Raw genomic sequence first — 21,753 nt, 5'->3', positions numbered from 1 at the left:
CACGTCAGGCCCTTGCGGTGGACGGAAGGAGGGTCGACGTGGAACCATAACTAAGCCTTAATTGTGTTTAACGCTTGTACCGAGCAGCTGAAAGCCACGGAGTCAGGCGTGACTGTAACGCTCTGACGTCAGGTCTGCAGGAAGTCACAACATGGCTCTCCCCATGAAAGCACCTTCAACCAAGGGTGAATCCACGGGCTCCTTGGCTCTTTATTTTAAGCGCCTCCAGTGTCTTCACGCCGTCACGCTAATAGCCCCCAGGAGATAGTCTTACGTGTTCCCCTGAAGACGGCGTTTCTACATTGGCACATTGTTGCACCACATTGTTTTCACTTGAAATTTACGAGGGGCTGGGTGTATCTTTAGTCGCTCAAACATCTAGGCATGAGAAGCTATTTTGACGGCCTCGCCAGCAGCGGTGACGTGCAGCACGACAGCAACCCCTGTCGCTAGGACGATGTACTGCATCATACCTAAGCGTCTGTACGTTCCTAAGTCATAATGTGACCACCTCTGTCCGACCTCTTTGTTGACCTCTGTTCTCCGCCCTGTATGTCCGTGCAACCGTACTTGTACAAAACTCTCTTCTGCTTTGACTCATCTCTGCCATTTTCTTGTATTTTTCTCAGCCCTGTCACTTCAGCTTTCATCCTCTTTGGAGCTTCTACTCTTCTTCTTTCCTTCCCCCTCACATGTGACCAGGTACAGTCTGAGAGTTGAGTGTTGGGCGGAGTTGATATAAATATGGTGTCCTGTCAGTCCACCAGAGAGAGATGAGAGGCAGGGACCGGCATCAGGCCAAGGGTTGTCATCATCATCCCTTTGAATGCCATTGTTATGTCACTGGACAAGGGGTGTGATGGAGGGAGGGTGGAGGGGGATTGGGAGGGATGTGAATTACATCAGCAGAGCTGTGACGTTAGATTTACAGTACACCTTCATGGATTATGTGTGTGTTATCTTTAGGAGGCCACACCAGGTCCCATCGGCAACAAGCGTGGCCAATGGGAAGCCAAGAAGGTCACCACTCCTGGAAAGGTAACACACACACAAACACACACACACACACACACACACACACACACACGTGCTCACACTTGCACAAACATACACACACGCACGCACAAACACACCAACACATACACACTTGCACATGCACACACATAATTAGTTTTACACACAAACTCATGCACCTACACCCACACCTACCCATTCAACCTTAACATTCTTACACATGCAAACACACACACATTTACACGCATACACATGCACACGCAAAAACACACACACACACACACACACACACCGATTTATACACACAAGGATGCAGATGAGGTGAGAAGTGGTATTGTGGTTTGGTAGCTTTGTAGTAATATGGGATGTGATCCATTTTGTTTGTCTCATCCAGTCGACCTAATGGATTGGGCTAAGAGGTAATGGTTGTGTTGTGATGTGGAGATGTGGCTACGATTGAATGCACATTTTTGTGGTGAAAACACTTTTGTTAAATGAACACGCCCACTCAATAAGCACATGTTGTGTCTTTGCTGCACGTTAGGATTTTTTCCTTTCAATTCAGACATTTTAAATAAATTTAATTAATAAAGGAGACCTTTTTTGTATGTCTTTTTTGTATTTTTAGTAAAAACGGTAAAAACAATCTGAAATTGTAAATGATGTCTGAGTTGAAACTGAATTATTCTTTTGATATGCCAAGCAGCTCTGCCACGCCATTAAAGTCCCTATTGTGAGACTTTTAAATTGTATATTGCATTTCTTTAGTTACCAAGGGTCTTGAAGACTAAAAAACACATCTTAGTCAAAATATCATGTGAAAGAGATTGATGTTTTTTGCAATATTCTTGTGCTGTGCACCAACAGTCGAATGCTGATTGAGGCACAGGCTACGCATTTTTATAATTAAGATATTATAATTAATTGTTCAATTACCAACCAATAAGAAATAGCTTAGATCTATTTATAGAAGAAAATAATCCTAACCTTCTGTATTTCATTCACAGGTGACATTCGGGGGCAAGGGCAAGTTTGTCACAAATGGTACGTTACATTTAAAAACACTATTAAAGACCATTCACCGAGGATGTGTTCAGCAGTTAGCAGTGGTTGAAGTGGGCCCCAGCAGCATGGTATTTTTAAAGGGTGCGTGTGAGCGATGATGGCCGTTACAGGTCAGGTCTCCCTCACAGCCTCCATGAAGTCACAAGGCCCCCATCACATGGCCGGCGCCATTCTCGTCCCCGCTGACACCCTGCCAACCTCCCAGCCCAGCGAGACTTAGCTGGGAGGTTGGCATGGTGTCAGGTTTTGCTAGCCAGCGCTAGCGGTGTCCCTAGCCAGTGTTAGCTAATTCGCTGGCCAGCGCTAGCGGTGTCCCTAGGCACTGTTAGCTAATTCACTGGCCAGCGCTAGCGGTGTCCCTAGCCACTGTTAGCTAATTCACTGGCCAGCGCTAGCGGTGTCCCTAGCCACTGTTAGCTAATTCACTAATTCACAGCGGTTTTTGCTAGCCAGCGCTAGCGGTTTCGCGAACCAGCACTAGAGGTTTCGCTACTCACAACTCGCGGTTTCGCTAGCCATTATTAGCAGTCGCGCAACACCGTCGCTCAAATGTCATGGGTGAGTCTTGGGACATGAGAGAGCTCAGCCCAGTTGCATTGCGGTCTGTACTTCAAAAAAGAAACTTAAGAAAGGAACACCCTGTTTCGGTGACCTTGTTTGTCTGGCAGATGGTTCCACTCCAGACTCCAGACAGGGATAGCGGTCGTGTCTTTGTGCCGACGTAGTTACACCACCACCTGCAACCGCCCAGCGCGCCGCGAGCTGTCAGGCATACCGCAGGGCAGCTGCTCGAGTCCCCCATTAGCCTCGTCTGCCTGGGATTTTAACCGTTTAAGCCGCCGAGCCGTCCCAGTCCCTGGGCTTATTCCCACCGGCTATAAGAGTAAAGCCGCACCGTGTTCACAACTTAACAGTAGCGTGTGGTAGCTCGTAGCGTGTAGCATTGTAGCGTCGCTGAGGCTCGTCACCTGTATATATACAGAGTCACGCAAATGTTTGCTGTAGACAAAGCAAGAGCCCAAGCCGTGTGGTGTACATTGTTAGCCGTCGTGTCTGTGGTTTGTTAGCTGTGTATTTCCGGGTAAACTTTTCATAAAAGTTTTTCCCGATGCTTTATCTACGAGTGGAGCAGCTGCTGCACCCAGCCAGAGTATAGCGAACCATAAGAATGGCAAAGTGTTTGTGTGGGTGCGGGTGTCAGCTTCAGTCCTGAATAGTGTTCCTCATTGGTAACGTCCCCGATTCTCCCATCAGAAATAGATCCCCATGGAATGAGGCAAAGGGCAAATGACAATGATACAGCTTTCAGTCACTCACACACGGCGCCCAACACAAGGCCACGAGCGAGAGAGAGAGAGAGTGAGAGAGAGAGAGGGAGAGAGAGGCGGGGGGGAGGGCAAGAGGGGCGGGGGGTTTCGGATATATAGTGGTAAACAAACGTGCTCAAACTAAAACACACACACACACACACATGCAATGCGATTAGTTAAGAATAAACACATGCACAGGACATGTGTGTGTCTCCCACACACATGATTACACACTCAAGTATTTACTCACCCACATGTTTCTACATTGTGTTAGCACTTTATTAACTCTGATGGACTTCATTTTTAAGTGTTAAGTGTTGTGACCCAGAGATTTATAATTCTGTCTTCTTTACACCTTCAGCAGGCATGAGACCCTAACCAGAGACACCCCCCTCAACAACCACCCACCCCCCCACCTGACCCCAGCCAGCAGGCCGTCAGGTGCAGTGATCACCTGGACACCATCAGCGAGGCCCAAACTTCACACCCACCTCTGAAGATAATAAAGGACCTCATTAATTGATCCTTAATTAAACCACAGATAAACCACATCTAAAATATATTTTTTGTAAATATATAGGGGGCTTGATAGAGGATAGATACCAAACAGGCTTTTTTACACTCCTATACCCTTAGACATGAACCCAATCTGTGATTAGCTTCACACCCTAACATGGCTTCTAACATGGTTTCAACAAGGTGGTCATCCATGTCAATTCACACACATGCACTTTCACACCGCCTAGCTGTTTGATTCCCAGACCATGCCTGATGAGACACCAAGCCGTGCACGTCATATCCAGCCATCATACACTATCGGTGCTTAAATCTGACCACTGGCACATTTATAATCGGTATATAATATATACTCTCCAGACACAATCAGAGAGCATGACAGTCATACACAGTTGTTATATAAATAAAATGTATTATTATTATTATTATTAATATTGGGATTATTATGAGTTTGATATGCGGAATACAGGAAGGCAGCCAGATCACTACAGACCGCATCATACAGGAAGTTGCGGTCCAACAATCATGGTTTAATGTTGCTGCACGCAAAGTCACTAGCAATAATATGTGTGCGGTTGCCCAATCACAAGAACACCTTTTAAGAAATAGTAGGTGAAGTAAATATACAGTTTTATTTGATAAAAAAAAAGGCCTATTTCAATCTGTTTGATCACAAGGTGAATTAAATATTTGCCTGTGAACGGAAATGAAAGCCTATATGTTTTTGAGAGATACAATGTTCAATCTATTCTGGGCCATCCTGGGTCAAGGATTTGGGCTCCTGTTTGTTTCAAACCTGCCCCGGTTTATCAGAAGTCCTTCAGGCCTGTTGGATTCTGACTTGTTTTGTTTGAATGTGCAAACTTGTACTTGCTTTAGCAATAAAATGAGAAAAACAACAAGGATTGCCTTGCGTGGTGTTATTTTTAGTGATTGCCAAAAAGTCTGTCCTACCCAAAAAATGTAGGACTGATGAAGTGTTGAAGTGTGATGAAAGAAGTGTCAAGGAATGGGCCGTCGAACATGGACACGCATGCACCTACCGTGTGTGTGTGTGTGTGTGTGTGTGTGTGTGTGTGTGTGTGTGTGTGTGTGTGTGTGTGTGTGTGTGTGAGCGTGTGTGTGTGCAAGCATGCCTGTGGGTCTGTGTGTGTGTGTGTGTAATGGTTTGTGTGCGTTTGTCAGTGTGTGTGTGTGTGTGTGTGTGTGTGTGTGTGTGTGTGTGTGTGTGTGTGTGTGTGTGTGTGTGTGTTTAGTGCCCTATTTACAGTTTAGTGTCTATGAGCATGCATGTGCTGTCACTCTGAAGGGATACGGCTTGGCCTGCTAACAATAGCAGGCCTGCTTCCCCTGCAAGGTGCCCTGCCATAGGTTGATTGAGGTCAGATGACTAGAATGGGTGTGGCTACTTATCCTTGATGCCTTCATGTTCAATCGGTTTGAATCGTGAACGTCAGGAACGGCCAGTATATCAGATCCCTTCGCTCCCTCTCGTGAGTTGCAGGTAAGGACTCTCCATTGCAAGTGCAAGTGCTATAAGCTAAGGAACTGAGTATTACTAAGTAGCTAAGTTACTTTTTGCTTAAGTCATGTTTAAAAAATAATAGATGACCTTGTAGTTAAATGGATTTGTTTGTTATTTATACAGATGGAAAATAATTCAAGGACAGATTATTAATAGACCTATTGTATTAAACCACTGCAGTTATATTCATGGTGACAAAAAATAATAAAGGGCATCGTGTTTCCTGCTTTACCGTTGATTGCTTTGATTGACCCCAAAACATGATTAAGATAAGATGCCATTGAAGCTTGTCAATCATGTCCTGTTGTGTCCTTATGCTTTTTCATAACACGTTCTCTGTCAATGTGTGGATGAATCTGCTATTAACACCATTTCCCGCTACATTACTAACAAAATATCGAATTTGTCTCCTCAGCTATTGCAATAACAAAAGTGAGGCTTTTGCAGTAGCAAGATTATGTTAATGTAGATATTTCCAAATGACTTGTTAATATTATAAGCAGTATATTTAACAATTTAGCAGTTTATATTTTAACAGTTAACATTAGCAAATTGTTTATAAATAAGTTATGAAGGATTGTGCTTTTAATGTCATGCCTTGCAATAAAACTATTGATAGAACTATTGACACCCTAAAAATAGCTTAACTGGGGGCCTATTTTCCAGGGTTCACAGCAAACAAAATGTCTGACACAGAAGAAGTCGCGGAGGAGGAAGTTGCGTACGTAACCTACTTAACACAAACATTTTGATGCACACAACATACAGGTATACACATTATGATCTCCTTTGAACTAATCTGTTTTTGATTATCATATTTTTTCTTAAAGAGAGGAAGAGGAAGGATCAAAGCCCAAGCCTAAGTAGGTATCCATGTTGTGTTCATTAAGATAGATGGATAGATAATAAAAAGCTATGTTTTATCAACACCCTGCACAGAGCACCAAGTCACACCGAATTCTCTCACAGGTTCATGCAAAACGTCAGCGCGCCCAAGATCCCAGATGGAGATAAAGTCGATTTCGATGCAAGTACACAGACAAACACTCTCACACAGACACACGCACACATATACACAAACACAATTCAAGCATGCATGCACGCACACACAACCAAAAACATCCCAACCCACATCCACAGGCAAGTACATGACAAACACGCCAGAATACACACCGACGCACACAACGCATACTGATGTCTTGTTTACTAAACCTCACTCCAGGACATCCATAGAAAGCGTCTGGACAAGGACCTGTCTGAGCTTCAGTCTCTGATCGAGGCTCACTTCGTCCAGAGGAAGAAGGAGGAAGAGGAGCTCATCGCACTCGTCAGCAGGATCGTGAGTCTCCATCAGCCAGAACAATCATCAATCCTCTATCTAGTCCCATAATGTGATCACCAATAGTGTATGCTTGTGTGTGTGTGTGTGTGCTTATGTATGCGTGTGTGTGTGTGTATGTGTGTGTGCACCATTCTGTATGTGTATGTGTGTGTGCGGGTATGTGTGGATGTGTGTGCGTGCATATGCGTGTGTGCGTGTGTGTGTGTGTGTGTGGTTGTGTGAGCAGGAGAAACGTCGCACTGAAAGATCCGAGCAGCAGAGAATCCGCGCAGAACGAGAGAAGGAGAGACAGATCAGACTTGCAGTGAGTCTCACGTTTAAATCCTCAGTGAACTCGTTATGTTGATTGATCCATCGGAGGATGATGATGATGATATGGAGGCCTAGCTCTCACCTTGAACCCTACGCCTCTTCTATGGGCGGATAGGAGGAGAAGGAGAGGAGGGAGATGGAGGACCAACGAAAGAAACAGGATGATGATCTGAAGAAGAAGAAGGTTCTGACCAACATGACCCACCAGCAGAAGGTAAACTGAAACCAAACATCATCAAACCTGATGGGAACAACACCAGCTTCAGAGAGTTAGAAACCAAACCAGTACACCTGATGGGAACAACACAAGCTTCAGAGAGTTAGAAACCAAACCAGAAAACCTGATGGGAACAACACCAGCTTCAGAGAGTTAGAAACCAAACTAGTTAACCTAACGGGAACAACGCCAGCTTCAGAGAGTTAGAAACCAGACCAGTTAACCTGATGGGAAAAGGTTTTGTGCTCCTTGGATTCTCCATAACAGTTATAACTTTGATGAAGCAGAAGTGTAATTTTTATTTTCATCCAGGAACAGTTTATCGGAAGGCTCCTCAGGTATGATATAACAGTGCTGAGACGATATGTATTACGATTCCGTTGATACTGCAATAGGCTACGATATTTCGTACTCGGGTCACTTTTATATATGTTGTGGTCTAACGCTGAGGTTCGGGTTTTAATTTTTATACTGAATGAGTGTGAGACAGAAAAACAGAAATTTGTCAAAAAAATCTAAAAAATCTATTGAGTCAACATAACAATATTTACGGAAATGTTGACGTTTGACTCCCACAGGGTGACACCAGAAAGGGCGCCAAGAAGCAGACAGAGAGGGAGAAGAAGAAGAAGATCCTGGCTGATCGGAAGAAACCTCTCAACGTCGACCATCTGAACGAGGACAAACTGAAGTACGGCAGCTTCTGCATCTACACTCTTCAACCACTGGGGGCACTAGAGAAGCAATGAGGCCTTTCTGTGATTTTTTGAAGTATAGTGGAAGATGATTCTGTAACATTCTGTTTGGTGGGCTAAAAGGGTCTTACAACAGTGAGTGGTGGCCCCAGTGGGAATCGAAACCCTGGCGCCTTGGTGTAAATATAATTTTATATATGCCGATTGAGACAATGAATGAGCTAGACATGACTATGAACGAATGAAGGAATGAATGAATGGATTGATGATTTCAATCGCTAAGATAAGCCAATGTAACTAAATTCACTCCATAACCAGCTAATAAAAGGGTGTTTGTTTGATTGGTTGTGTTTAGGGAGAAGGCCAATGAGATGTGGCAGTGGATGATGGAGCTGGAGGCCACCAAGTATGACCTCGCTGAGAAGTTCAAAAGGCAAAAGTATGACGTAAGTCACCTAAAGCACAAAACAAGCAAGAATTTCCCAAAAATATTGATCATTTTGGGGTAAAAGGTGAGAAAAAAAGCTTCTTGCACTCGCAAGAATTGTATCTTTTAAAAAAATATATATTATTATTTTTGAACTAAATGTCAAATCTCAGAGGTTCTTAAAAAGTGTCACCCAGCAGCTTTCTGGTCTTATTTTGTATATTGCTTCCACTCTGGGTAATGTAGTTATTTGAGGTAAAAGGTGAGGTGGTATTCTAGGATATTTTCCCTGTTACGTTACCGTGTTTACCAACTGTAATTCAAACGTTAATTTCCATTTACCAATGTGTCCCAACAGATTAACCAGCTTCTGGCTCGCGTCTCGGATCACCAGAGGTAAGCAGTCCGACATCTTTCATGATGTGTAACCCACTGAACATTAAGCCAGAGTCCTCTAATGAAGAAGCTATTTAACAGTCCAAGTTACATAAGTACAGGTTATACCTTTGACATTGAAAATGAATCAATTCTCATGTCCTCAATTGGAGAAGGCCGATAATTAACATCATCCATCCTACAGTTAAATACACAAATAATACTAAAATCATATCCAGTGTTCATCTTATTATTTATTTAACTCTTGTTTAAATGCTAAACCAGATCACTCCATCAAACTCACTCATCACGTTCAACCATCCCAAATGAAAAACATTTGTCAAATGTATTTGCATTGTACGTTGCATCAAATCAGCTTTAGATGGCAAAAGTATTGCAATTATAGACATAACATTACATTAGAATAGTGCATGTACATATGCCACGGTCTAAAATATCAGCTTACTAATATTATTCTGTTGTGACAAATAGTTAAATCCTTATACAAATGATCCTGGGGAATCAAAAGGCTTGAGTTGTCTAATCTTGTCTTACATTTAGAAAGCGGTGGCAAAAGTCAACAGCCAAAATAACCTAACACTTTACACACACTCGCACTCCACACGCTATAGAAGGGACCCGATAAGCATGAATTTGACCATTTGGGAAACACAAGCAACAGCGAAAGAAAAAATACTGACAGCCAAAATAAACCATTGATACATTTTAACGTAACACTACATGAACAAGTGCTGCTTCAAAAAACCAACATGGGTGTCTAATCACACTTCTGCTGAGGCTTGGCTCACAAATGACTTGTTCTTGAACGCCTCTCTCCTCTAGTGCCAAAGGTCGCGGCAAGGGCAAATTGGCGGGCCGGCTGAGGTGAAGGAGCTCCCCGGAGGGAGTCGGGGGCGGAGCTTGAGTCGGGGGCGGAGCTTGAGTCGGGGGCGGGGCTTGACTCTGCTCAGGAGCCCGGGGCCCCGGGTGATTCTGGGTGGTCGTTCCTCCTTTTTGTGTTGAGCTACATTTCAAAACATCTGTGTATCACGTCAATAAACAGGTCATCATACATTCATATCAGGAGTCTCAGTGTGTGATGCTTTTTTTCTTGTGGCACGTCGACAGGGTGAGCTTTACACAAAAAAAAAAAAAAAAAAGAAACGGACCAAATACATGTGCACGTTCAAAGTACAGACAGTGGTCAGGTGAATGAGTCGTGTAGGCCTAGCAATCAGATAAATCCGTTGCAGACTGTTTTTTTGAAACACAGAAGGATGTTTACTCGATACACCATGAGACAGGAAGCGAGCTTAGAGTTGTTACGTGCGATGGAGAGGCCAAAAAAAAAAACACAAAAAAACTTTCTTGTAGAAAAATAAAACCCACAAAATACCTTTATTAATTTTTTTTTACGTCCTCCGTACAACGGAGTTCCAAAGGACATTTAAAAGAAGTGCATTTCTTTGGATAGAGCAGCAGCAGTAAACCGATTTTTGCGAATAATAATACCTCATAACTTAAAAGAGAGACGGCGCCGAGGATAAGGAGGAAACAGCATGTACACAACTCAGCATGTACATAACTCAGCATGTACACAATTCAGCATGTACACAACTCAGCATGTACACAACTCGGCATCTATACAACTCGGCATCTACACAACTCGGCACGTACACAACTCGGCACGTACACAACTCGGCACGTACACAACTCGGCACGTACACAACTCGGCATGTACACAACTCGGCATCTATACAACTCGGCATCTACACATATGCACAATATCCAAACTCAGCCCCAGCAGAACCTCCGTGCACGGCCTCTGCCGTCCATTACAAACAAAAGTTGTTCCACAAAAAGAATAAAAAAAAGCATTTGCCATATATACGAGGCCACGAGAGAGACAGATACGCTGCCCTCTGGATTATATTTCAGAGTCCGTGTTCCACGTACAACCCGATAGTACCTTGCATACTGACACCAGTGCCTTTTTGTTCAAGTTGTCCTGTGTTTGGGGGGTGGCAGAGTGGTGTTGGGGTACAGGGCTGGTGGGGGGGGGGGTGGAGGTGGCTGTGGAGGTAGGATGGATGGGGGGGGGGGGGGTGGGAGGGGGAACCCTCACCACATGTGGGTTTCTCTGATCTCGGCTATCACCTGGCTGGCCTTCTGCAGCGCCTGTGGACGGACGGAGAGCAGCGTTAACGCCACGCCAAGAGGACAACACCGTAGGCAGGACGCCCAGCGACCCAGGTTCGATTCCATATATCGAACATATCGCCATGCAATATATTTGATGATATTCCGAAAGTAAAATAAAGTAATAAACGGCTCGATTATGGGGAAAAATCATAATCACGATTATTTTGGTAAATATTGAAATCATGATTATGCAAACGATTATTTTTGACTTTGAAAACATGTTGTTTTTATTCAGCATGTCTCTCAGATCTTTTTTTTTGTAACTGAGGACTGAAATTACACAAAATGGTCAAAAAGAAAATGTTCCAATCTAAAATGATTTACAGATATGTATCCAGCTGTAAAAAAAAAAAAATCGAAAAACTCCATTATGTTAATTTTGAGATCGTTTGACGCTAAAATCGAAATCGCGATCAAAAGTCGATTAATCGCCCAGCCCTACCTTGAGCATGTCGGCGGCCTCGAAGCGCCGCTGGGCCATGTCCTCGGACTCGGTGAGCAGGTCGTCCAGCAGGCCCGACTTGTACAGCTGCCCCACCAGCTCGCTCTGCAGGCAGTCCTTCACGTGGTTCACCAGGAAGTGCATCACCGCCTTGGGGACACTGGGGAGGGAGAGGGGGGGGGGCGGGGTCAGGGGAGACCAGCGTCACCATTGGCTGTTCGGGTCACATGGTTGGGACGCTTTGATCACGTTTTATATACGTGTTGCTAATGAGCAGGTAAAGGGGTCGGGCGTCTTTGCTCAAGGGTCTGTGCAGCAGAGTGCGGACATTGGGGTTGGAGCCCAGGAACTTTAGGCTGGGAATCACCATCTATGCTATCCCAGCCCCATCACCAAAGACAGACATAAAACAGACAGATAGAAACAGACAAATAGACCGACAGACAGAAAGACAGCCTTAGCCACGACTGACAGACAGACAGACAGACAGACATCCATAGCCACGACTGACAGACAGACAGACAGACAGACATCCATAGCCACGACTGACAGACAGACAGACAGACAGACAAGATAAAATGAGGAATAGTAAAAGTGCTGATCGGTTTTTTACTGAATGAGGTCAGACCCCGAACATGTAAACAGCGTTTCGTGCTCACCTGTCTTGGATGTTTTTCCGGACGATGAGGAAGTAGGACTTGATGAGCCTCTCGATGACCTCACAGTCCCGCTGCTCCCGGGCGGACAGTTTCCTGGCGACGGGCACGGGCTGAAAGGCAGAGCGAAGCTCGTTAGGAAGCGGCTCAACGCCACGGAAACACAAAAGGAACACACACTCACGCAACGACTCCTCCTCCAGAAAGACTACAAAACAAATGTAAATAAATCAACCCGATAAAAAACCCTAATGCTTATTAAACACTGCAATGAACAAGTTAGGGCCACAAAAACTACAAAAAACATGACCATGTATAATCAAAGACATTAAGTTAAGATGAAAGGGGGACTCACGACGTCCAGGAGGTTGACCGCGTTGCCCCTCATGGGGCTGGAGGGGAAGGCGTTCTTGTCCCCAGGCATCCCGTCCTCCTTCTTCAGCATGCCCCTCCAGCCCCCCGTCCCCCCGTCCACCTGCTCGGCCCCCGCCTGGGGCCCGCCGGCCGTCCCCTGGAGAGGGGGCGAGAGACATGGACAGAGTGAGACATGTGAGGGAGTGTGAGAGGGTGAGACATTCGAAAGTGAGAGAGACAGAGAGAGGTATCCGTTTTTTGCATGCTTGCATAGATTACTGCAAATCACATGAAGAACCATGTGAAGAACCATGTGAAGAACCATGTGAAGAACCATGCGTGCTGGGCTGGTTCCGCCGTTCCATCCAGAACCAGGATGAGTTCAGTGAGAAGTAGGAATCCCAAAGGTTAATAAAATCACACAGTCAGCATGGACGGAAGGGTTATTCGGTTGTCCTTGCATCAGAAAGGGAGGCTGGATCGTAAAGCCCTGACTTGGTTTGTGGACAATACACATCACCAAGGCTAGGGAGTGTTATTACAGAACACAAACGCTCACGGGGCCAATCTGATGGACGCAAGGAACACCATGCTGGGCTTTGCTATAGTCCGGGTATAGTAGTGACAAGCAACCACAAGCTGCGTTAGAAGGTGCTTCCAACACTCACACAGAGAGACAGAGACAGAGACAGACAGACAGACAGAGACAGAGACAGAGACAGAGACAGAGAGACAGAGACAGAATGTGGGCAGTGCCATGCCGCCAGCAGGCAGTTGGGGGATGGGGGTGGTCAACACACCTTGGGGACCTCCCCCTCAGAGGGCTCCGTGGGGGACAGAGGGTGCCCACCGGGGCCCTTAAGGGACTAAAGAGCGAGAGAACAGAGAAAGAAAGGCAGGAGAGGACAGAAGGCCTTATGGACAGAGTCAAGAGATGCAGAACTGTACTTCAACGTGGAGGAAGAGGAGAAGCTTTTGTGAAAGAGACCCTGCACTGTCAAGGGTTTGTCAGGTCATCAAAACCTGCTACAAACCCAGACTCTACACATGTGGGAATAGTCGAAGATACCATGTTGGAGGGCTTATAGGGGGGGTTCTAACACCAGGTGAACTGTACCTTATCCCGGGGCACGGAGGAGGGCAGTTCCCGCATCCTGTTGCGTCGCTGTTCCTTTAAAAATAAGATCGGGGAAAGGATGAATTATGATTCAAAACTGTAAATGAATATTGTTTTGTTTCATTTAATCCTAGCATGTGTCTCTTTCATCTCCAATTGTCCCTTGGAGTCGTAACATGAGGCTGTGCACATCACACACCCCACTGCCACACCGGGTACAAACTCAGTCCTACCTCTATGTTGTTGTTCATCAGGCCACAGGCGTCAGCAAAGTCCGGGTGCTTGGTGTTGATGTAGGCTAGCTCAATGGCCACCAGGTTGTGGACCTGTAGGGGGGAAACAACACCGTCTCCTCAGGTTAGCTGAAGGAGCACTCAGACGGACCTCAGACCTCTCTCCGGGATCCATGGCGGCGGACTGACCATCTCGTTGGTGACTGGCAGGCGTTTCCTCAGCAGGGACGTGACCACCTCCACGATGGCGTCGTGGAGTTTTGGGAACCGCAGCAGCTCCTGGGCACGTTCAGGTACAGGGGTACAGCCAATGAGGCGACAGCATGGGGCACTGCTATTTATGGTCTTAAAAAGGTGACCTATTATGCCACCAGGTGTGACTGTGATTAGCCGTTACAGGCCGTTTTGAAAGCTTCCTCTTCTGACATGCATCTAGGTGTCCACCTAGATGCATGACAATAGATGAGCAAAATTTTCTCCAGTCCACTGGGTAGGCAGGTACTGATCTATCCAGCACACATCTAGGCGGACACGCCCCCTTGTGACGCTGAAAGCGGCTTGTAATGACGCAATCACACGCACGTCTGGCGGCACTGTATAATATGTCACCTTTAATTTTATTGATCAGAATCAATCAACATAGAGGCTATTTTAAAGAATTAAAATATTTAACCTTGTCGTTATTGTTTGGTCAGCAAAACAAAACTCAAAATCTTTACAAGTCCCCCCTTGGTGGGATCCACTGCAGTAGAGGCGTGTTTATGAGTGACAGAGTGCGGGCTCTGCTGCCCCCTACCTGCGTGCTGTAGTTACTGCAGTGCTGGATGATGCGCTGCATCTCCTCGTGCACCAGCTCCACACAGCGCAGGCTGGGCTCCTCCAGGCGCTTCACCTGCCGCTTCACCAGCAGCTCGAAGGACACCTCGGGCACGAACAGAGCCGGCCGCGGGCCCTGGGGACACACAACACACACACACACACACACACACACACACACACACACACACACACACACACACACACACACACACACACACACACACACACACACACACACACACACACACACACACACACACACACCACAGAGTCTCTGGTTAGTTAGATACTTCTTTGACTGTATTGATTCTTGTTTGGTAACAGGGATATTCTACCATACAAAACTAGTTTGCTGAAGCTTTCAATACGTGTATTGAAAGCAATTAAATGGTGTTGATTTCAAAACCTTTACAGACCCTCTTAACAAGTTTAATAGTGCTGGCCGAGTTCATATTCGCTTCCAGTGCTTCCAGAAACCTGCATCCAGCAACATGATTGGTAGAAATAAATATGAAGCAAAAGACAGACTGATATGTGAGACTACTGGTGGTGGATAGTGTTTAAATATGGTTGATGGTGTTTAAATATGGTCTATAGTGTTTAATTGTGGGCGATAATGTTTAAATGTGGTCGATAGTGTTTGAATGTGGTCGATAGGGTTTAAATGTGGTCGATAGGGTTTGAATGTGGTCGATAGTGTTTAAATATGGTCGATAGTGTTTAAATGTGGTCGATAGTGTTTAAATATGGTCGATAGTGTTTAAATGTGGTCGATAGTGTTTAAATATGGTCGATAATTTAAATGTGGTCGTTAGTTTAAATGTGGTCGATAGTGTTTGAATATGGTCGAGAGGGGTTTACATGTTTAAATGTGGTTGATAGGGTTTACATGTTTAAATGTGGTCGATAGTGTTTAAATGTGGTCGATAGTGTTTAAATGTGGTCGATAGTGTTTAAATGTGGTCGATAGGGTTTACATGTTTAAATGTGGTCGATAGGGTTTAATTGTGGTCGATAGTGTTTAAATGTGGTCGATAGGGTTTAAATGTGGTCGATAGGGTTTACATGTTTTAATGTGGTCGATAGTGTTTATATATGGTCGATAGGGTTTACATGTGGTCGATAGGGTTTAAATGTGGTCCATAGTGTTTAAATGTGGTCCATAGTGTTTAAATGTGGGCGATAGTGTTCAAATGTGGTCGATAGTGTTCAAATGTGGTCGATAGTGTTTACGTGTGGTCCATAGTGTTTAAATGTGGGTGATAGTGTTTAAATGTGGGCGATAGTGTTTACATGTGGTCGATAGGGTTTACATGTGGTCCATAGTGTTTAAATGTGGTCCATAGTGTTTACATGTGGTCGATATTGTTTAAATGTGATCGATAGTGTTTAAATGTGATCGATAGTGTTTAAATATGGTCGATAGTGTTTAAATGTTCTTTTCCCTCACTCTCCACCTCATCCCTAACTCTCCACCTCAAGCTGGTGTGTAGTGAGCGTTCTGGCACCGATTGGCTGCCGTGCATCACCCAAGTGGGTGCTACATATTGGTGGTGGTTAGTGAGGTCCCCCCTTCACTTTAGGCGTCTTTGAGTGTTATTAATTATTATTATTCTTCATGTTTAACCTCTGTTTTCCTTTTATTCCTAGTCTGTTTTACATAGTTTTGAATGATGACTATATGCTCTGTAAGGTGTCCTTGGGTGTCTTGAAAGGCGCCTCTAAATTAAATGTATTATTATTTATTATTATTACTGTTCCTCCAATCATGACAAGTTCTCTGTCTTCGTCCTATAAATGTTTGTGGTGTAGAAGATGCTCGGTCATAGACTATGGCTGCATTTCTCTATGGTCATGTTGTCATTGAACATACACTCGCTCTCAGCCGCTGCAATTTTCTACAACAAAAGGCTTAAAATTAAGCTCTACAACAATGTTGTGGTTGACCAGGGTAGCAGCAAGAGATTACAAAAGAAAATAGACGCCGAACAAACCGTTGCATTTCTGATGGCCGTGAGCACATCTATGGTGGTCAGACCCCCCAGAGGGTCAACTGACTCCAGTGTTCGTCCAAATGTCTCGTGGAAGATGTAACAGATTCTAGCGCCACCACACCTAGAAGGAAAAACAAAGACAGTCAAAAGAAAACACACATGAGCGGGTTGCACACTGGATAAAGACTTGATTTAATTTGGAAGGAAGATTATATTTAAGGTCTTAGATGGGCCCCAACACCTGTTAAATGGGTGACAATGGGTGTCAGTGGTGCGCCAATGTTTTGAGCAGGGCCTTAAGTTATATCCCACTTTATCTTGTGTGACTTAGACTTCATAGGACACTGCATGTGCCGTTCGCGACCGACTTTAGATCATCGGCTCTGGTTGTCTTTTTACAGAATGGAAACATTTACCAGCCAAGCCTTAAGGGTTAAATATAGCCATCAATGGCAGGTGGTAGCAGGTGTTAATATTGGACCAGCATTAGAAGCACCTGCTACACCGACACTCGACGCCAGCACCCCCTAGTGGTGGAACCGAGGCACTGGAAGGGGTGAGGCCACTCACAGTTCGGTGGTCTCGATGTACTTGGCCGTGCCCTCTATGGTGTGGCAGTACTCGGCGGCGAACTTGGTGATGAGCTGCAGCAGCGTGGAGCTCTTGTCGTCCACGGGCTCTCCGTAGCCGCTCAGCATCGACTGATACTGGGCCGCCAGCACGTTGATCCTGGTCTTCAGCTCGGGAAGACAGTCCCTGATGTGGTGCATGAGCAGCCTGCAAGCAATGGACAACACGTGTTTACAATCGGGTACGTCTGAGGACACACTCCGGTACATACTGCCATGAGGAGGTGGACAGGATGTGGAGGAACCTTAGATGCAGTCGATAAGTAAGGAGGATATTCATGTATTTTGTGGATCCGTGATGAGAGTTGGGTCGGCGGTGGAACAGCCGTCACCTGTTTAATGTTTTAGCCAGGTACTTGGTTCCGTTCCGGTTGGCCAGGGAGGGGTATTTCTTCTGGAGGAAGGCGTACTCGTCGCGGATGGCGTCCGCCACAAGCTTCTTATTGTTGATGTCCAGCTGGCTCCTAGGAGAAGGTAAACCCAGAGCGTTCTCGTGAAGGGAATACGCGTTGCACCACTGCCTCGCTCTGATTTACTCTAAAAGGTGCTGTGGAGTTGGGCCGGGGCAATCATCCCCACCGGCAAAGAACCCAATTTGGTCCAAGTACCGGTACGTCGTAACATAACGATACACTATTATATTTTGCATGGCTATAATGACCTGTTGACCACGCCGATCAGACCCAGCCTGACCGGGATCACCCTGCCCATCAACACGTCCATGGCGTCCGTGCCCGCGTCCATCAGGTCCAGCTTGGTCACCACCGCCAGCGTCCTCCGCCCTGATAGCACCAACAGGAAACGGTCAGTGCTGATGAGGTGGACCCGAGTGAGGAGGACTGGGGCTGAACCATTAATCGGATCAAACCGACATCGCAATGTAGTAGAACGAGAAAGTCGAAGCCGAGTGTTGACAGAGAATGCTGAAAGCGCCCAGATGAGAGGAAGAGTTTCCCGAAGATCTACATCGTTTTTCTGTGCTGTGATTCGTGTCAGGTTGCTCTATAGGAGTCATTAGTAAGAAATGTAGACCAAAAAAGTAGTATGATAGGAGCTCTTTAAAAAGAAAAATCGCATAATGAATCCCAGTCACAATATTGGCCGAAATAATCGCGATTAGATTATTTCCCCAAATCGTTCAGCCCTATTGAGGACATGAACGGGGCAGCGGTCTGAGGAGAGAGAGACGGAGATGTATAGTGCATTGTATATGTTCACCTTCGGGGTCGACGTCGCGAGCCACCTTGAGGGCCTCGGAGGTAGCCATGTCCGTGTTGGCGGCCGTCACGGCCAGGATGATGGAGTTGGGGTTGGAGATGTACTTCAGGATGAGGTCTCGGATCTGGAGCTCGATGTCGTTGGGCTGGTCGCCCACGGGGACCTGAGGAAGCAGCGCGCGTTTAGAACACCCTGCGGCCGGGACACGTTATGTGATCTGCTTTCAGATGATGGATTGGTTTTGTTTCGCACCTTTGTCAGCCCAGGGAGGTCCACCAATGTCAGGTTCACGACATGAGGGGAGAAGACTTTGAGGTGGATGGGCTCGTCACTGACCCCCTGGGGGGAGAAACAGGTTCTTGGGTTACTTTACAAAATGTACAGTTTGAGATCACTGGATCCCATCTCAAATATACTTGGTCTTGCTAAATACATTAATTTGAACTGTTCTGGTTAGCAAACCTTGTTTGTGCCGGATAATCTTTCGGTTTCCGCCTCGATTTCCTGTCTGATTTCCTCAAAATCTGTATATATCTGAAGCAACGTAAAATTCGTCAGAAGGAAACAATGAACATTTGACTGTTCTGTATGAGGGTGATAATGACCCTGCGTAACACGATAAACCTGCCCATCCATTGCAAAATGTAATTTAACTATAGTACTACTTTACATCGATTACCTATTATTATCCAGAGTTTCCTTAACCAAAGAAATGCATGAGGATGTCAACATTCTAACACAAAGCAGGATATTAATTCACTGAGAAGCCTGCCTAACATAGTAATCCATTGTTGTGAGGCTCTAGAATCACAAGGTGGTCATGTGGACACTCTTGTTTCCTCAGTATTTTTTCCAATATAAATACACTACAAGAATAATGTTGGGAGCTGATTAAAAATAAATAGGAAACAATACTCCAAAAAATAAATGAGTCACTGACCCATAAAATGATATCAGGTAACCATTCTATAGCCAACATAACTTATTTTACAATTTTATCTGACTCAACCTTCATGTGTCACCATCAAGCGAATAGGATAAGGGAGGGTCTGGGTGTGAATACCTTATTCTTGGTGTGAAGGAATTTGCCCCATTCATCTCCATCAATACCTAGAGAAAACACACACAAAAAGCAAAGTTGACAGCTGTCCCCTTGAGAAAGCTTTTGTTTGTTTTTTTGCTCGCTCAGATGGGATGGGTGGCTAAAAAAAAGTTTGAAGCGAGGGCATGTAACAATTGCATAAACCGTTCCAAAACAGCAGCAGTAGGGGCCAAAAACAGAGGAACTATAGCGTGGGATATTATGGGACGCACACGCCTATAAGCATATACTGATGTTTCTGAAATAAAGCTATAAATGAAAAAAACAGTACAGGGATGATAAGATTAAATTCAGAATTGTGGAATCCTTAGTTTTGTTATACATCAAGAGAGTAGTAGAAGAATCCAGTTTAATAAGAGGCAGGGTGGGAACGGCAACAACAGAAATGGGGTAGCTGCTTAGCACAGACGAAAAAATAATAAAAATGGCCGAAAGGGAGACCTTGATTAAGGCGTCCATTTTTCCTGGATTTGGATTCTGTAGTTAAGAAGAAATGACAGGAGAAGTATACAGGGGGGTTATCCCAGGGTAAACCGCAGCTACTGCATGTAATGCTGCAGCATTGCAGTGCTAGTGATGCTATTTACACAGCTGGGGACTAGAGTGACCCCACTTTCATCCACAAAACTTTACCTAGTTCACTGTTGGATACCTGGTCACTACAGGTTAAGGACACTTCAATATACAAAACGATGACTTCACATAATCAGACTGAGCTGCCATTGTACACAGGTTCATACTTTAACTTTGTCATGACCTCAAAATACCACACAATACTGTCAAGTGTTTTCAAACACACCTTATATGTTGAGTCATAAACAAAGCCAGTTGCCTATTGTAACTTAAAAGGCACATGCGTTGTGAGGGAACTAAGTAACCACAATAACAATAACAATGTCATACATAATCAGGCCAATTAAGAAACAGGTTTGGCATTACCATTTTCCTCAAATGTTTTCCTGCGGTCTTCTGTGTCGATGTGAACCAGCTGGAGGATGAGGGGCCGGCGTGTGACTATACCGGTCCCGCGAGGAAGGAGGTCTCTGCCAACCAGACTTTCTAACACAGAACTCTTCCCACTGCTCTGTAAACACAACAACCGCAACACAGCTTAGAGAAGTGAGATGCAATGATGACCTCACTTTATCTGTGAACTATGAATTTCCACACCACTTGATTCTTGTGTTCGGCTCTATAGGATACCGAGAATACTTGGTGACTAAATGCCCTTGGATTTTAAGTCTTGGAGGGCTAGCCAAATCTAACCTTAAGTGTGTTTGACCCATACTGCAACGGTCCATGCCAAAGGACTTAGGCTGTGGCATCCTATTAGCTAGTGTGCTGGTGAGAGTAACCATTTCACAGAAAGTGTCTTTCCTAATCCAATCAGACTGCACTGTTTGGAAAAAGTTACCAAGTGTTAATAAAAATCAGTTGACACTACTTGTTCTGAAAACATGACAACCAACTAATATTCTCCTTGTAAGTATGTGTTGAACTGAACATATCCTATTTTGGAGAATCAAATATCATTGCATGGACATATCATAGCAGCAAACTAGTGTGACAGCTCGTTTGACAGTGCGACAGATGCTAGTGATTGAGAAAGTGTGAAATGAGTGACGCACATCGTTGTTATTGCTTGACAAACGTATCTACCCAGACACTAATACAGAGGTCTCAACGATGGGAGCAGACTGCATTAAATAGCCAGACAAAATATGTAAACACATGTGAGAGACGCATACACGTTTCCTGCAGATGAAGTGATGCTAGCCTGTTAGCTTCACCAGCTAACTCGTTCCTCATACCTGCGTTCCAACGACCACTATCTGCGGCAAATGTATGATATCCGCGCCGACCGTGTTAAACACATCCTGTAATTTATTTATGACAGGTATCAGGGCCTCCATAGTTATAGTCCTGTGCTTCACCTTTACCCTAAAATAACGTACTACTACCTTGTTGGACACAAAGTCATTCAATGCCCCTCAGCTAGTTTCTCTGGCACATCTAGCCTCTCTGAACCACAACGATTGGAACGCTTCGGTGTTGCATCATGGGATATTGAGTTGAAGAGAAGTTTTCTCAACTGTTCCGACGCGAGGACCCTTCAAGTAGTAAACTACATTTCCTAGAGAGGACAATATCGTCGCACATGTCCAAGGAGGGAGGCACTCTTTTCAGAC

The 21,753-nt window shown here is 45.0% G+C and overlaps 3 protein-coding genes across 11 annotated transcripts in view; 2 read left to right on the top strand and 1 right to left on the bottom strand.

Annotated features, from left to right (window-relative positions):
• The window catches only part of LOC115550286 (caldesmon), a 24,476-nt gene extending 19,668 nt beyond the window's left edge, over nt 1–4,808 (top strand). For 3 of the 8 annotated variants that reach the window (XM_030365151.1, XM_030365154.1, XM_030365150.1), the window contains 3 exons: nt 967–1,038; nt 2,022–2,058; nt 3,745–4,808. In XM_030365151.1, the coding sequence (XP_030221011.1) occupies nt 967–1,038; nt 2,022–2,058; nt 3,745–3,767 (132 nt within the window). In that variant the 3' untranslated portion in view covers nt 3,768–4,808. Of the gene's footprint in view, nt 1–966; nt 1,039–1,408; nt 1,434–2,021; nt 2,059–3,744 lie in introns of all 8 variants that reach the window. The other 5 variants (XR_003977880.1, XR_003977878.1, XR_003977879.1 and 2 more) reach the window with 5 other exon arrangements.
• Nucleotides 4,809–5,303: 495 nt separating this feature from the next.
• On the top strand, nt 5,304–9,878 carry tnnt2d (troponin T2d, cardiac). The gene is made up of 11 exons (XM_030365160.1): nt 5,304–5,409; nt 6,097–6,151; nt 6,261–6,293; nt 6,400–6,457; nt 6,653–6,769; nt 6,999–7,076; nt 7,200–7,298; nt 7,880–7,992; nt 8,352–8,442; nt 8,782–8,819; nt 9,642–9,878. Exons 2-11 carry the CDS (start codon nt 6,114–6,116, stop codon nt 9,685–9,687), a joined length of 711 nt encoding a protein of 236 aa, XP_030221020.1. The 5' UTR covers nt 5,304–5,409; nt 6,097–6,113; the 3' UTR covers nt 9,688–9,878.
• dnm1l (dynamin 1-like) lies at nt 9,033–21,609 on the bottom strand. Of its 2 annotated transcripts, XM_030365148.1 has the most exons (19): nt 21,376–21,609; nt 20,504–20,648; nt 19,526–19,572; nt 18,925–18,996; nt 18,715–18,801; nt 18,463–18,625; nt 17,906–18,026; nt 17,577–17,708; nt 17,186–17,392; nt 16,616–16,736; nt 14,599–14,754; nt 13,992–14,081; nt 13,803–13,895; nt 13,570–13,623; nt 13,253–13,318; nt 12,454–12,609; nt 12,102–12,211; nt 11,443–11,602; nt 9,033–10,976 (listed from the first exon to the last, which is right to left on the bottom strand). In XM_030365148.1, the coding sequence occupies exons 1-19, from the start codon at nt 21,475–21,477 to the stop codon at nt 10,920–10,922; spliced, it is 2,139 nt and encodes a 712-aa protein (XP_030221008.1). In that variant the 5' UTR covers nt 21,478–21,609; the 3' UTR covers nt 9,033–10,919. The 2 variants fall into 2 exon arrangements, with proteins under 2 accessions (XP_030221008.1, XP_030221009.1); XM_030365149.1 differs by lacking the exon at nt 13,253–13,318 and having other exon boundaries at nt 21,376–21,608.
• Between the last annotated feature and the right edge of the window lie 144 nt (nt 21,610–21,753).

The sequence above is a fragment of the Gadus morhua genome, chromosome 9, assembly GCF_902167405.1.
Source record: "Gadus morhua chromosome 9, gadMor3.0, whole genome shotgun sequence".
Taxonomy (NCBI): Eukaryota; Metazoa; Chordata; class Actinopteri; order Gadiformes; family Gadidae; genus Gadus; species Gadus morhua.
Note: the sequence above shows the minus strand (reverse complement) of the source record. Positions and strands in the feature narration are given on the sequence as shown.